Genomic DNA, 12,638 nt, shown 5'->3' with positions numbered 1-12,638 from the left:
CCTCACCTGGGAAGCGCAAGGGGAAAGGGAATCCCTTTTCCTAGCCAGGGGAACTGAGACACACAACACCTGGAAAATCGGGTAACTCCCACCCCAATACTGCGCTTTAAGCAAACAGGCACACCAGGAGATTATATCTTACACCTGGCCGGGAGGGTCCCACGACCGGAGCCTCCCTCATTGCTAGCACAGCAGTCTGCGATCTAACCGCAAGGCAGTAGCAAGGCTGGGGGAGGGGTGCCCGCCATTGCTGAGGCTTTAGTAGGTAAACAAAGCCGCTGGGAAGCTCGAACTGGGTGGAGCTCACAGCAGCTCAAGGAAACCTGCCTGTCTCTTTAGACTCCACCTCTGGGGACAGGGCACAGCTAAACAACAACTAAAGCAGCAGAAACCTCTGCAGACACAAATGACTCTGTCTGACAGCTTTGAAGAGAGCAGTGGATCACCCAACACGGAGGTTGAGATCTGAGAAGGGACAGACTGCCTGCTCAAGTGGGTCCTTGACCCCTGAGTAGCCTAACTGGGAGACATCCCCCACTAGGGGCAGTCTGACACCCCACACCTCACAGGGTGGAGTACACCCCTGAGAGGAAGCCTCCAAAGCAAGAATCAGACAGGTACACTTGCTGTTCAGCAATATTCTATCTTCTGCAGCCTCTGCTGCTGACACCCAGGCAAACAGGGTCTGGAGTGGACCTCAAGCAATCTCCAACAGACCTACAGCTGAGGGTCCTGACTGTTAGAAGGAAAACTATCAAACAGGAAGGACACCTACACCAAAACCCCATCAGTACGTCACCATCATCATCAAAGACCAGAGGCAGATAAAATCACAAAGATGGGGAAAAAGCAGGGCAGAAAAGCTGGAAATTCAAAAAATAAGAGCGCATCTCCCCCGGCAAAGGAGCACAGCTCATCGCCAGCAACGGATCAAAGCTTGACGGAGAATGACTTTGACGAGATGAGAGAAGAAGGCTTCAGTCCATCAAACTTCTCAGAGCTAAAGGAGGAATTACGTACCCAGTGCAAAGAAACTAAAAATCTTGAAAAAAAGTGGAAGAATTGATGGCTAGAGTAATTAATGCAGAGAAGGTCATAAATGAAATGAAAGAGATGAAAACCATGACATGAGAAATACGTGACAAATGCACAAGCTTCACTAACCGACTCGATCAACTGGAAGAAAGAGTATCAGCGATTGAGGATCAAATGAACGAAATGAAGCGAGAAGAGAAACCAAAAGAAAAAAGAAGAAAAAGAAATGAACAAAGCCTGCAAGAAGTATGGGATTATGTAAAAAGACCAAATCTACACCTGATTGGGGTGCCTGAAAGTGAGGGGGAAAATGGAACCAAGTTGGAAAACACTCTTCAGGATATCATCCAGGAGAACTTCCCCAACCCAGTAGGGCAGGCCAACATTCAAATCCAGGAAATACAGAGAATGCCACAAAGATAGTCCTCGAGAAGAGCAACTCCAAGACACATAATTGCCACATTCACCAAAGTTGAAATGAAGGAAAAAATCTTAAGGGCAGCCAGAGAGAAAGGTCCGGTTACCCACAAAGGGAAGCCCATCAGGCTAACAGCAGACCTCTCGGCAGAAACTCTACAAGCTAGAAGAGAGTGGGGGCCAGTATTCAACATTCTTAAAGAAAAGAATTTTAAACCCAGAATTTCATATCCAGCCAAACTAAGTTTCATAAGTGAAGGAGAAATAAAATCCTTTACAGATAAGCAAATGCTTAGAGATTTTGTCACCACTAGGCCTGCCTTACAAGAGACCCTGAAGGAAGCACTAAACATGGAAAGGAACAACCGGTACCAGCCATTGCAAAAACATGCCAAAATGTAAAGACCATCGAGGCTAGGAAGAAACTGCATCAACTAACGAGCAAAATAACCAGTTAATATCATAATGGCAGGATCAAGTTCACACATAACAATCTTAACCTTAAATGTAAATGGACTAAATGCTCCAATTAAAAGACACAGACTGGCAAACTGGATAAAGAGTCAAGACCCATCAGTCTGCTGTATTCAGGAGACCCATCCATCTCACATGCAGAGACATACATAGACTCAAAATAAAGGGATGGAGGAAGATTTACCAAGCAAATGGAGAACAAAAAAAAGCAGGGGTTGCAATACTAGTCTCTGATAAAACAGACTTTAAACCATCAAAGATCAAAAGAGATAAAGAAGGCCATTACATAATGGTAAAGGGATCAATTCAACAGGAAGAGCTAACTATCCTAAATATATATGCACCCAATACAGGAGCACCCAGATTCATAAAGCAAGTCCTTAGAGACTTACAAGGAGACTTAGACTCCCATACAATAATAATGGGAGACTTCAACACTCCACTGTCAACATTAGACAGATCAACAAGACAGAAAGTTAACAAGGATATCCAGGAATTGAACTCATCTCTGCAGCAAGCAGACCTAATAGACATCTATAGAACTCTCCACCCCAAATCAACAGAATATACATTCTTCTCAGCACCACATAGCACTTATTCCAAAATTGACCACGTAATTGGAAGTAAAGCACTCCTCAGCAAATGTACAAGAACAGAAATTATAACAAACTGTCTCTCAGACCACAGTGCAATCAAACTAGAACTCAGGACTAAGAAACTCAATCAAAACCGCTCAGCTACATGGAAACTGAACAACCTGCTCCTGAATGACTACTGGGTACATAACGAAATGAAGGCAGAAATAAAGATGTTCTTTGAAACCAATGAGAACAAAGATACAACATACCAGAATCTCTGGGACACATTTAAAGCAGTGTGTAGAGGGAAATTTATAGCACTAAATGCCCACAAGAGAAAGCAGGAAAGATCTAAAATTGACACTCTAACATCACAATTAAAAGAACTAGAGAAGCAAGAGCAAACACATTCGAAAGCTAGCAGAAGGCAAGAAATAACTAAGATCAGAGAAGAACTGAAGGAGATAGAGACACAAAAAACCCTCCAAAAAATCAATGAATCCAGGAGTTGGTTTTTTGAAAAGATCAACAAAATTGACAGACTGCTAGCAAGACTAATAAGAGAGAAGAATCAAATCGACGCAATAAAAAATGATAAAGGGGATATCACCACCGACCCCACAGAAATACAAACTACCATCAGAGAATACTATAAACACCTCTATGCAAATAAACTAGAAAATCTAGAAGAAATGGATACTTTCCTGGACACTTACACTCTTCCAAGACTAAACCAGGAAGAAGTTGAATCCCTGAATAGACCAATAGCAGGCTCTGAAATTGAGGCAATAATTAATAGCCTACCAATGAAAAAAAAAAGTCCAGGACCAGATGGCTTCACAGCTGAATTCTACCAGAGGTACAAGGAGGAGCTGGTACCATTCCTTCTGAAACTATTCCAATCAATAGAAAAAGAGGGAATCCTCCCTAACTCATTTTATGAGGCCAACATCATCCTGATACCAAAGCCTGGCAGAGACACAACAAAAAAAAAAGAGAATTTTAGACCAATATCCCTGATGAACATCGATGCAAAAATCCTCAATAAAATACTGGCAAACCGGATTCAGCAGCACATCAAAAAGCTTATCCACCATGATCAAGTGGGCTTCATCCCTGGGATGCAAGGCTGGTTCAACATTCGCAAATCAATAAACATAATCCAGCATATAAACAGAACCAAAGACAAGAACCACATGATTATCTCAATAGATGCAGAAAAGGCTTTTGACAAAATTCAACAGCCCTTCATGCTAAAAACGCTCAATAAATTCGGTATTGATGGAACGTACCTCAAAATAATAACAGCTATTTATGATGACAAACCCACAGCCAATATCATACTGAATGGGCAAAAACTGGAAAAATTCCCTTTGAAAACTGGCACAAGACAGGGATGCCCTCTCTCACCACTCCTATTCAACATAGTGTTGGAAGTTCTGGCTAGGGCAATCAGGCAAGAGAAAGAAATCAAGGGTATTCAGTTAGGAAAAGAAGAAGTCAAATTGTCCCTGTTTGCAGATGACATGATTGTATATTTAGAAAATCCCATTGTCTCAGCCCAAAATCTCCTTAAGCTGATAAGCAACTTCAGCAAAGTCTCAGGATACAAAATTAATGTGCAAAAATCACAAGCATTCGTATACACCAGTAACAGACAAACAGCCAAATCATGAATGAACTTCCATTCACAATTGCTTCAAAGAGAATAAAATACCTAGGAATCCAACTTACAAGGGATGTAAAGGACCTCTTCAAGGAGAACTACAAACCACTGCTCAGTGAAATAAAAGAGGACACAAACAAATGGAAGAACATTCCATGCTCATGGATAGGAAGAATCAATATCGTGAAAATGGCCATACTGCCCAAGGTTATTTATAGATTCAATGCCATCCCCATCAAGCTACCAATGAGTTTCTTCACAGAATTGGAAAAAACTGCTTTAAAGTTCATATGGAACCAAAAAAAGAGCCTGCATCTCCAAGACAATCCTAAGTCAAAATAACAAAGCTGGAGGCATCACGCTACCTGACTTCAAACTATACTACAAGGCTACAGTAACCAAAACAGCATGGTACTGGTACCAAAACAGAGATATAGACCAATGGAACAGAACAGAGTCCTCAGAAATAATACCACACATCTACAGCCATCTGATCTTTGACAAACCTGAGAGAAATAAGAAATGGGGAAAGGATTCCCTATTTAATAAATGGTGCTGGGAAAATTGGCTAGCCATAAGTAGAAAGCTGAAAGTGGATCCTTTCCTTACTCCTTATAGGAAAATTAATTCAAGATGGATTAGAGACTTAAATGTTAGACCTAATACCATAAAAACCCTAGAGGAAAACCTAGGTAGTACCATTCAGGACATAGGCATGGGCAAAGACTTCATGTCTAAAACACCAAAAGCAACGGCAGCAAAAGCCAAAATTGACAAATGGGATCTCATTAAACTAAAGAGCTTCTGCACAGCAAAAGAAACTACCATCAGAGTGAACAGGCAACCTACAGAATGGGAGAAAATTTTTGCAATCTACTCATCTGACAAAGGGCTAATATCCAGAACCTACAAAGAACTCAAACAAATTTACAAGAAAAAAACAAACAACCCCATCAAAAAGTGGGCAAAGGATATGAACAGACATTTCTTAAGACATTCATACAGCCAACAGACACATGAAAAAATGCTCATCATCACTGCCTATCAGAGAAATGCAATTCAAAACCACAATGAGATACCATCTCACACCAGTTAGAATGGCGATCATTAAAAAGTCAGGAAACAACAGGTGCTGGAGAGGATGTGGAGAAATAGGAACACTTTTACACTGTTGGTGGGATTGTAAACTAGTTCAACCATTATGGAAAACAGTCTGGCGATTCCTCAAGGATCTAGAACTAGATGTACCATATGACCCAGCCATCCCATTACTGGGTATATACCCAAAGGATTATAAATCATGCTGCTATAAAGGACACATGCACACGTATGTTTATTGCGGCACTATTCACAATAGCAAAGACTTGGAATCAACCCAAATGTCCATCAGTGACAGACTGGATTAAGAAAATGTGGCACATATACACCATGGAATACTATGCAGCCATCAAAAAGGATGAGTTTGTGTCCTTTGTAGGGACATGGATGCAGCTGGAAACCATCATTCTTAGCAAACTATCACAAGAACAGAAAACCAAACACCGCATGTTCTCACTCATAGGTGGGAACTGAACAATGAGATCACTTGGACTCGGGAAGGGGAACATCACACACCGGGGCCTATCATGGGGAGGGGGGAGGGGGGAGGGATTGCACTGGGAGTTATACCTGATGTAAATGACGAGTTGATGGGTGCAGCACAGCAACATGGCACAAGTATACATATGTAACAAACCTGCACGTTATGCACATGTACCCTAGAACTTAAAGTATAATAATAAAAAATAAATTAAAAAAAAAAGATATTTATAGAACCATTTGGTCTGGTTTGGTTTTGAACATGCACTAATTCATTTAATTACAACTTTGTGATGTCGTTATTGTTATAATCCTCATCCTAAAGGTGTGAGAAACTGAGAGTGATTAAGTAAGTTGCCAGAAGCCATGCAGGTACAAAGCATCAAGGGGAGACTGTAAGCCAGGTCTCTATTCCGTGTTTTGTGTCTGCCATGTTTTCATTCCTGAGCGGAAGGGCTTGGGGAAATAAACTTTTGCTAAGTAAATCCAGTATTTAAATAAAGTCACTACATCTGTGTCTTAAAAGCCCCTCCCTTTAACTTACCTGGTTAGTTGTATCTTTTTTTTTTTTTTTTTTTTTTTTTTTAATTGAGACAGTCTCACTCTGTTGCCCAGGCTTGAGTGCAGTGGCGCCATCTCGGCTCACTACAACCTCTGCCTCCCAGATTCAAGTGATTCTCGTGCCTCAGCCTCCCGAGTAGCTGGGATTACAGGTGCCCACCACCATGCCTGGCTTAAGTTTTTTGTATTTTTAGTAGAGACGGGGTTTCACCACGTTGGCCAGGCTGGTCTCGAACTCCCAACCTCAAATGATCCGCCCACCTTGTCCTCCCAAAGTGCTGGGATTCTAGGCGTGAGCCACCGCGCCCGGCTGCATCTCATTTTTTGTATAAAATTTGGTTTGTTCGTTTTTGAGGGGAACCATTCCTTTATGTTGCCCCTTACTGATGCCCAACTAATGTGTTTCTGGTTTCTAACGGACCTTCATCCCCCACCCTCCCTAAATTCTTCAGTATAATCTAAGCGTTATCTTCACCAGTTGTGAATAACAAATTTGTTTGAAATGCAAACCCATGCAACTCTGTCCCACACTGGCCTGTAGGACATAATCTACCTTTATGTCTTTCAGTTAATTTGTATTTCTGCAAAAGGTATTTCAAGGATTATAAAGGTATGGAATTTTTTATTTTTATTTTTAACAAACTTGTTCATTTCCTTTTCTTTCCATTGAGCACCTCTGAACAATGTGATTTTTCTTTTAAGTCTTTCACACTTCAGGAAAATACTACATTCATCCATGTTGTGATTCATATCAGACAGTTTCTTACTCAAAGATAACACAGATACCAATTCTTATTCATATTTTGAAAGTATATTTTAGCCTAGACTGTCTTGGTTCAAAGGCCTAGTTTTGACATCACATGTGGCAAATTACTTAAGCTCTCTGCTTTCATTTCTGTTTCTGTAAATGCAGGATGAAAACAGTATGTATCTCCTAGGATGGCTGTGAGGAGTGAGTGAGACAGGACATGAAAGGCATGTATTAACTGTGATAAATGTTGCCCTTGTGGGCATGTTATATAGGGCTGGCTGTAGGAGGAAGGCTGTGTCTTTGTTCAGAAATCCCTGGAACAACTTAAATGTCTTTAGAAATGACAAGTGTCTCAGTTATCCAGTTAGTTCCATAAACAGGGCCTGGAAGACAGACTAGATAGAACTCAGCCCGTCAGTTCTGAGTGAGGCACATACCACGTGGGCTTGGGATGTCCTTAACCCATTTACGCCTAAGGTTGCAATTTTTTGAATTTTTCCAATCAGACCTTGGCAGTGACCTTGAGCAGTAGGATATAAATAACTCCCACATGCTTAGTGTTCCAATAATGGAACACTAGGCATAAACAGGTTTTAATTGGCTCCACAGTCAACCACGACCAATATCTGTATCTCAGCTTCTGCTGATGCCCTAGTTCAGGGCTCTGCATTCTGTGCCAGGGACGCTCAGCCCCTTCACATGGATGTGCCACATGACAGGCAATAATATATTGGCCCCATTAGCCCTTCCTGGAGCAGTCGTAATGAATTACAGTCATGACAGACACATGTAAGAAACTAACATTTGCTAAATATGTACATGAGTCTTCATCACAGCATCATTTATGAAAACAACTAAACAGTCACTAATGGTGCCAGTGGAATAAATCAGAGAACATCCCCTGCTACGCAACTCTGCATACATCAAAGAGAATGGTGTGGCTTTGCTTTTTCAACAATCTACTGAGTGGCCATGGGCATGTGGATATGGCCATGAATGAGCAAGATTCTCTGATCCTGTAGAAGTTAAGTTATGCCAGATAACTTGCTGCTTCCACAAAAATATTTAGCTTTTTAAATACACGTTGTAGAATACTAAAAACAACAACAAAAACCTAGAATTTGCCTGTATGCAGCCAGTAACATGTCTATTTAACCTGGACACCTTTTGAGGAATATTCTCAGATTGCCGCCATGCTGTTTATAAGACATTGTTCCTTATATACCTGTGTATGAATGAAAAGAAACATAAGGAGTGGGTACGAAGACTTCTATCTATGAATGATGAAAAAGGCTAGAGTACGAATACTTCTTGAACTTTTGGTAGTAAATGTAGAAAACATTTTACAAATCCTGTAAATAACCTGTTTATTTTTTATAGAAAGCCACAACAGAAAATGATTAGTATATAACTGTGTAAGAACACTTACATCCATTGCAATCAACAAATGCTTCAAATGCATATTTTAAAAATAGTTTTGAGTGTTAATTATGGGAGGGCCTTGGGATCATTTTGTGAACAGTTCGCTTTTATAACAAACTCAAGATGCAGCTTGCCAGTGAGCTCTTTTAGACATAAGCATTTTTATCAAACTGTTTTGAAGGGTTTGTTGTTTTAAAATCTTCTCCACCATGATACTTTGTCCGAGAAGACATGACAGATGTGGCCCCGTTGTATGCGTATCTGAAAGGTAAAACATAGTTTGGTAGGTTCTATTCTACGCATAGGGCAAACAAAAATGGGAAGAAACTGTTTCAGCCCGTCTTTGCCAATATCTAAATGTAAGTCTTCCTCTTTCTTAGATAGCTTTCTTCTCTCTGGCCCCAAGAAGTATTTTCAGTGTCATTTCTGAATAACTGGTGGGATGGACACTCTCTGCAGAAGAAACTCATGACTTGGTCATTTGTTCAGTTATCCTCTTACAAAACCATGTTTTAAAACTCGTCTTCCTGGAACCTAGGAGACTTAGTGGAGGCCATCAACATTCCTGCCTACCTACAGGAAAATTATGATGAGGCCAAAGTGAAGAACATGTCCTCATATTCAGACCCTTATTTCTACTTACAGAATTTTCTTTGGAATATAATAATGGTAAAACTGTAGAAAATTAACTGTACTCCTAACCTTTTCCAATTCTGGGTTTTGGAAGTTTCTAAGAATCATATGAACTATCTGAAATTTGTCCCACATGTCATGATTTAGAATAGCCTTCGACTTTTTAACAGGTCATTTTTGTCTCTTTTTCATACCTGGGTGTTTTGTTGTTGTCAGATATTGAAAAGCAAAATATGACACCACCAATTATGCACAGTGAGGCTCCTGCCCATCCAATAAACAGAGCGGCTCCTAATTCATACCTGTGAGAAAGCATTACACAAGTATTACAGCTCACTTATTTGGGGAGTAAACAGTATTTAACACTGAGAGTCAACATTTACTAAATGCTCATTATGTTTTTTTGCTATTGAAGACTGTAAAGGAAATAATAACGCCTTGTGGCTGTAAAATGCTGTAAACTCTTCCCAAAGTGTTTTTATAGCCATTAGACCATCCCAACATCCTGAAAGGAAATGAGGGCATCCACGGGGGCAAGGTCAAAGCAAAAGTAGTCACAGCCAGGGTCTCCTGACTCAGCCAGCACCTTTCCTCTGCACTCTGCCTTAACCTTGCCAAGCTTTCCATCTATTTATTCTGTTCTGCAGCACAAATCATGTAGGCAGACTGTAGTTAGAAAATGAGAGGTTGCTTTTGCTGTCATGTTAGTTCAATTTAGTAAATGTTTACTAAGCACCTGATATGTGCAAATCGTCATTAATCACTGCAGTCTAGTGGGGAAATGAATCAATAGCTATCATTTAGTGATAAATTACTATTAAGCATCTCCCAGATGGCAGGTCATAGTGCTCTGCCGATGACCACAGCAGGAGCAGATGCAAAGATAAACGAGACAGTCCTTCCCCGGGAAGGCCATGAAACAAATGTATGAACAGTGCTCCTGAGGACAAAAAACAAGATCACTTACAGTAGCGGACTAGAGGAAATCCTTTCAGTTCACCCAGAGAACAAGGAATGAGAAAAGTACACCAAAATCTCAGCGACTATGTGTGTTCTCATGTTTGTTTAGCTTTCTCCAGAAGAATAGGTTGATTTTAGGTTTTTGTTTGTTTTTATAAAGAGTAACTCTCATTTGGGGCCCATAAACTTCCATTGCAAGACAAAAGAAATCTCGGTGCTTTTCAGTGTAAAATAAAGCCAGGGTTGGAGGGTCTGTTTTTGATAGCACAGAATCCATAGGGGAAATGAGGCAAGAGAGTAAGAGGTCCAGGGGAAGGCAACACAGGGCCCAAGGTTAGTTCCATCCACAGGGCGCAGGGGAGCCAAGTTCAAGAGCCAAGGCCAGGCTTCAGTATCAGATCGAGGCCACCCACTGCTGCCTGGGGTTGTCCTGAGCCTTGCTGCACCCCCTCCTACTTGAAGCGTCACTATCTCTGAACTCTGGCTCTGCACATGGGCAGGCTTTCTGGTGTGGTCTGAGTGGCAGGCAGAGTGGTGTAATAGGATGGGCCCATCACTAGCCAGGGGAGCAGGAAGCAGGGTGTGCTTTTAATCAAGCATGCATGGTACCTGGCACTGGCATCCTATTTTAGTGAACCTCAGTATTTTAAGACACACATCACATTTATCAGGGACACGGGGCCCACTTGTGCATTTGCAGTTGGGATGGAGTTATGTGCACAATAATGCTGCTCTGTGAGCCTTTCTTTACTCACTCTTGTGTTGCCTTTCCTGGGACATCAGGGTGATCGATGGGGCAAGGAACCGCTGCAACAGAACAACTAGAGGGAAGCCCCTCCGCTCTGGAGCACTAACTGTGCTCTGGCATCTGAGGAACGTAAGCGGGCTCCGTTAAAGGGCAATGGCAGAGACAGAGGGTTTGTATAAGTGGGGATACAAACACTTCGGTCTGCACACACACCCTCTGCCTTAACCTTGCCAAGCTTTCCACGTGTTTATTCTGTTCTGCAGCACAAATCATGTAGGCAGACTGTAGTTAGAAAACAAAAGGTTGCTTTTGCTGTCATGTTAGTTCACACACAGACATACACACACACATATACACAGGAGGACTGAGCAGGAAGTCCACAAGTGAAAAAAGAGTTGGCCAGATCGGGAATGCTGAACTGGGAGTTTCAGAAAAGATACTTTCATTAAATACTGTGTTACACATCTGAAAAAGACGCCCTGGATTCCTGCAGTCAGCCCTGCTTTTATGTTATTTTAACGAGATTATGCACCGGCAACAAGCAGCATGCCTGCCAAACTGGAGGTGCCTGTCATTTGGCCCCTGAAACACCTGGAAATCCTAGAAGATGGCATCAGATCTGTCTGTTGGCACCCTTTTTACTGCAGACAGCTAAAGGAGTGAGCATAACTATAAAGTTCTGCATGAAGTGTATTATTATAGGATGACTATAATTGTACAACACTTGCTATTTTTCTCTACTTTTTTTCCCAGTACAGGTTAGGCTATCTTCTCTCCTGAAACTATACCTTAATATTACTCTTAGTGTAAATATGCCCTGAAAACATGGTCTGAGATTTTTCTGAAAATATTGAACTTCACTAAAATAGAATGCCAGTGCCAGATACCATGGTTGATTACAAATAAATAAATATCGAATTATTAAGAGTGGCCAGTTGGGGGATGAAGATGATAGAAATCATAAGCATAGCTTGGCACAATGAGTTCACTGAAAGAAGCATTACAAACACAGATACAGTATTACTACAAATTACAGGATAAATTACCCAGGTGGATGAGGAAGTGGTTTTACATTAAGCCATATTGAAACTTTCTGGAGGAATTTAGGAATCATGAGTTTGGCTTATATTAATATTTAATATCTTTTAAAATATATCCTTTTTATGTATCTTTTTCTTTTTTGAGATGGAGTCTGTGTCGCCCAGGCTGGAGTGCAATGGTGCAATCTTAGCTCACTGCAACCTCTACCTTCCGGGTTCAAGCAATTCTCCTGCCTCAGCCTCCCGAGTAGTTGGGATTACAGGTGTGTGCCACCATGCCCAACTAATTTTTGTATTTTTAGTAGAGATGGGGTTTCCAAAATGTTGGCCAAGCTGGTCTTGACCTCCTGACCTCAGGTGATCCACCCACCTCAGCCTCCTAAAGGGCTGAGATTACAGGTGTGAGCCACCACACATGGCCCTTTTTGAAAAATATCTTAAGTCACTACATATTGACACTATTCCAAGGAAAAAATCATTTCCATTTGAATTTCAGTGTGAATTATGTTGGAGACAAACATTTAATAGACAATATCCATTTAGAGATGATTTCAGAAACCATACGTCTACCCCAGAATTTTTTTTTTTTAATTTGGTGGCATGTTCTTTCAGAGACTTTTCCTTCTTTCTGTGAAAGACATATCACAAACTTAGTCAACAGTGACTTTAATTCACACCTCTCTGTGTGTATCTGGCAAAAACTGACATGTGTTCATATGTTTATTGCAGCACTATTCAAAAGAGCAAAGACTTGGAACCAACCAAATGTCTATCA

At 41.0% G+C, this 12,638-nt stretch overlaps 1 protein-coding gene across 4 annotated transcripts in view; it reads right to left on the bottom strand.

Moving 5' to 3' along the window:
* Window positions 1-8,410: 8,410 nt before the first annotated feature.
* CLDN10 (claudin 10) overlaps window positions 8,411-12,638 on the bottom strand; it is a 1,179,064-nt gene continuing 1,174,836 nt past the window's right edge. For all 4 annotated transcript variants that reach the window (XM_050766566.1, XM_050766567.1, XM_050766568.1 and 1 more), the window contains 2 exons: window positions 9,310-9,417; window positions 8,411-8,743 (listed from right to left, as the gene is read on the bottom strand). In XM_050766566.1, the coding sequence (XP_050622523.1) occupies window positions 8,629-8,743; window positions 9,310-9,417 (223 nt within the window). In that variant the 3' untranslated portion in view covers window positions 8,411-8,628. The remainder of the gene's footprint in view (window positions 8,744-9,309; window positions 9,418-12,638) is intronic.

The sequence above is a fragment of the Macaca thibetana genome, chromosome 17 (assembly GCF_024542745.1).
Source record: "Macaca thibetana thibetana isolate TM-01 chromosome 17, ASM2454274v1, whole genome shotgun sequence".
Classification (NCBI taxonomy): Eukaryota; Metazoa; Chordata; class Mammalia; order Primates; family Cercopithecidae; genus Macaca; species Macaca thibetana.
The sequence above is the reverse complement of the archived record's forward strand: the minus strand, read 5'-3'. Positions and strand labels throughout refer to the sequence as shown.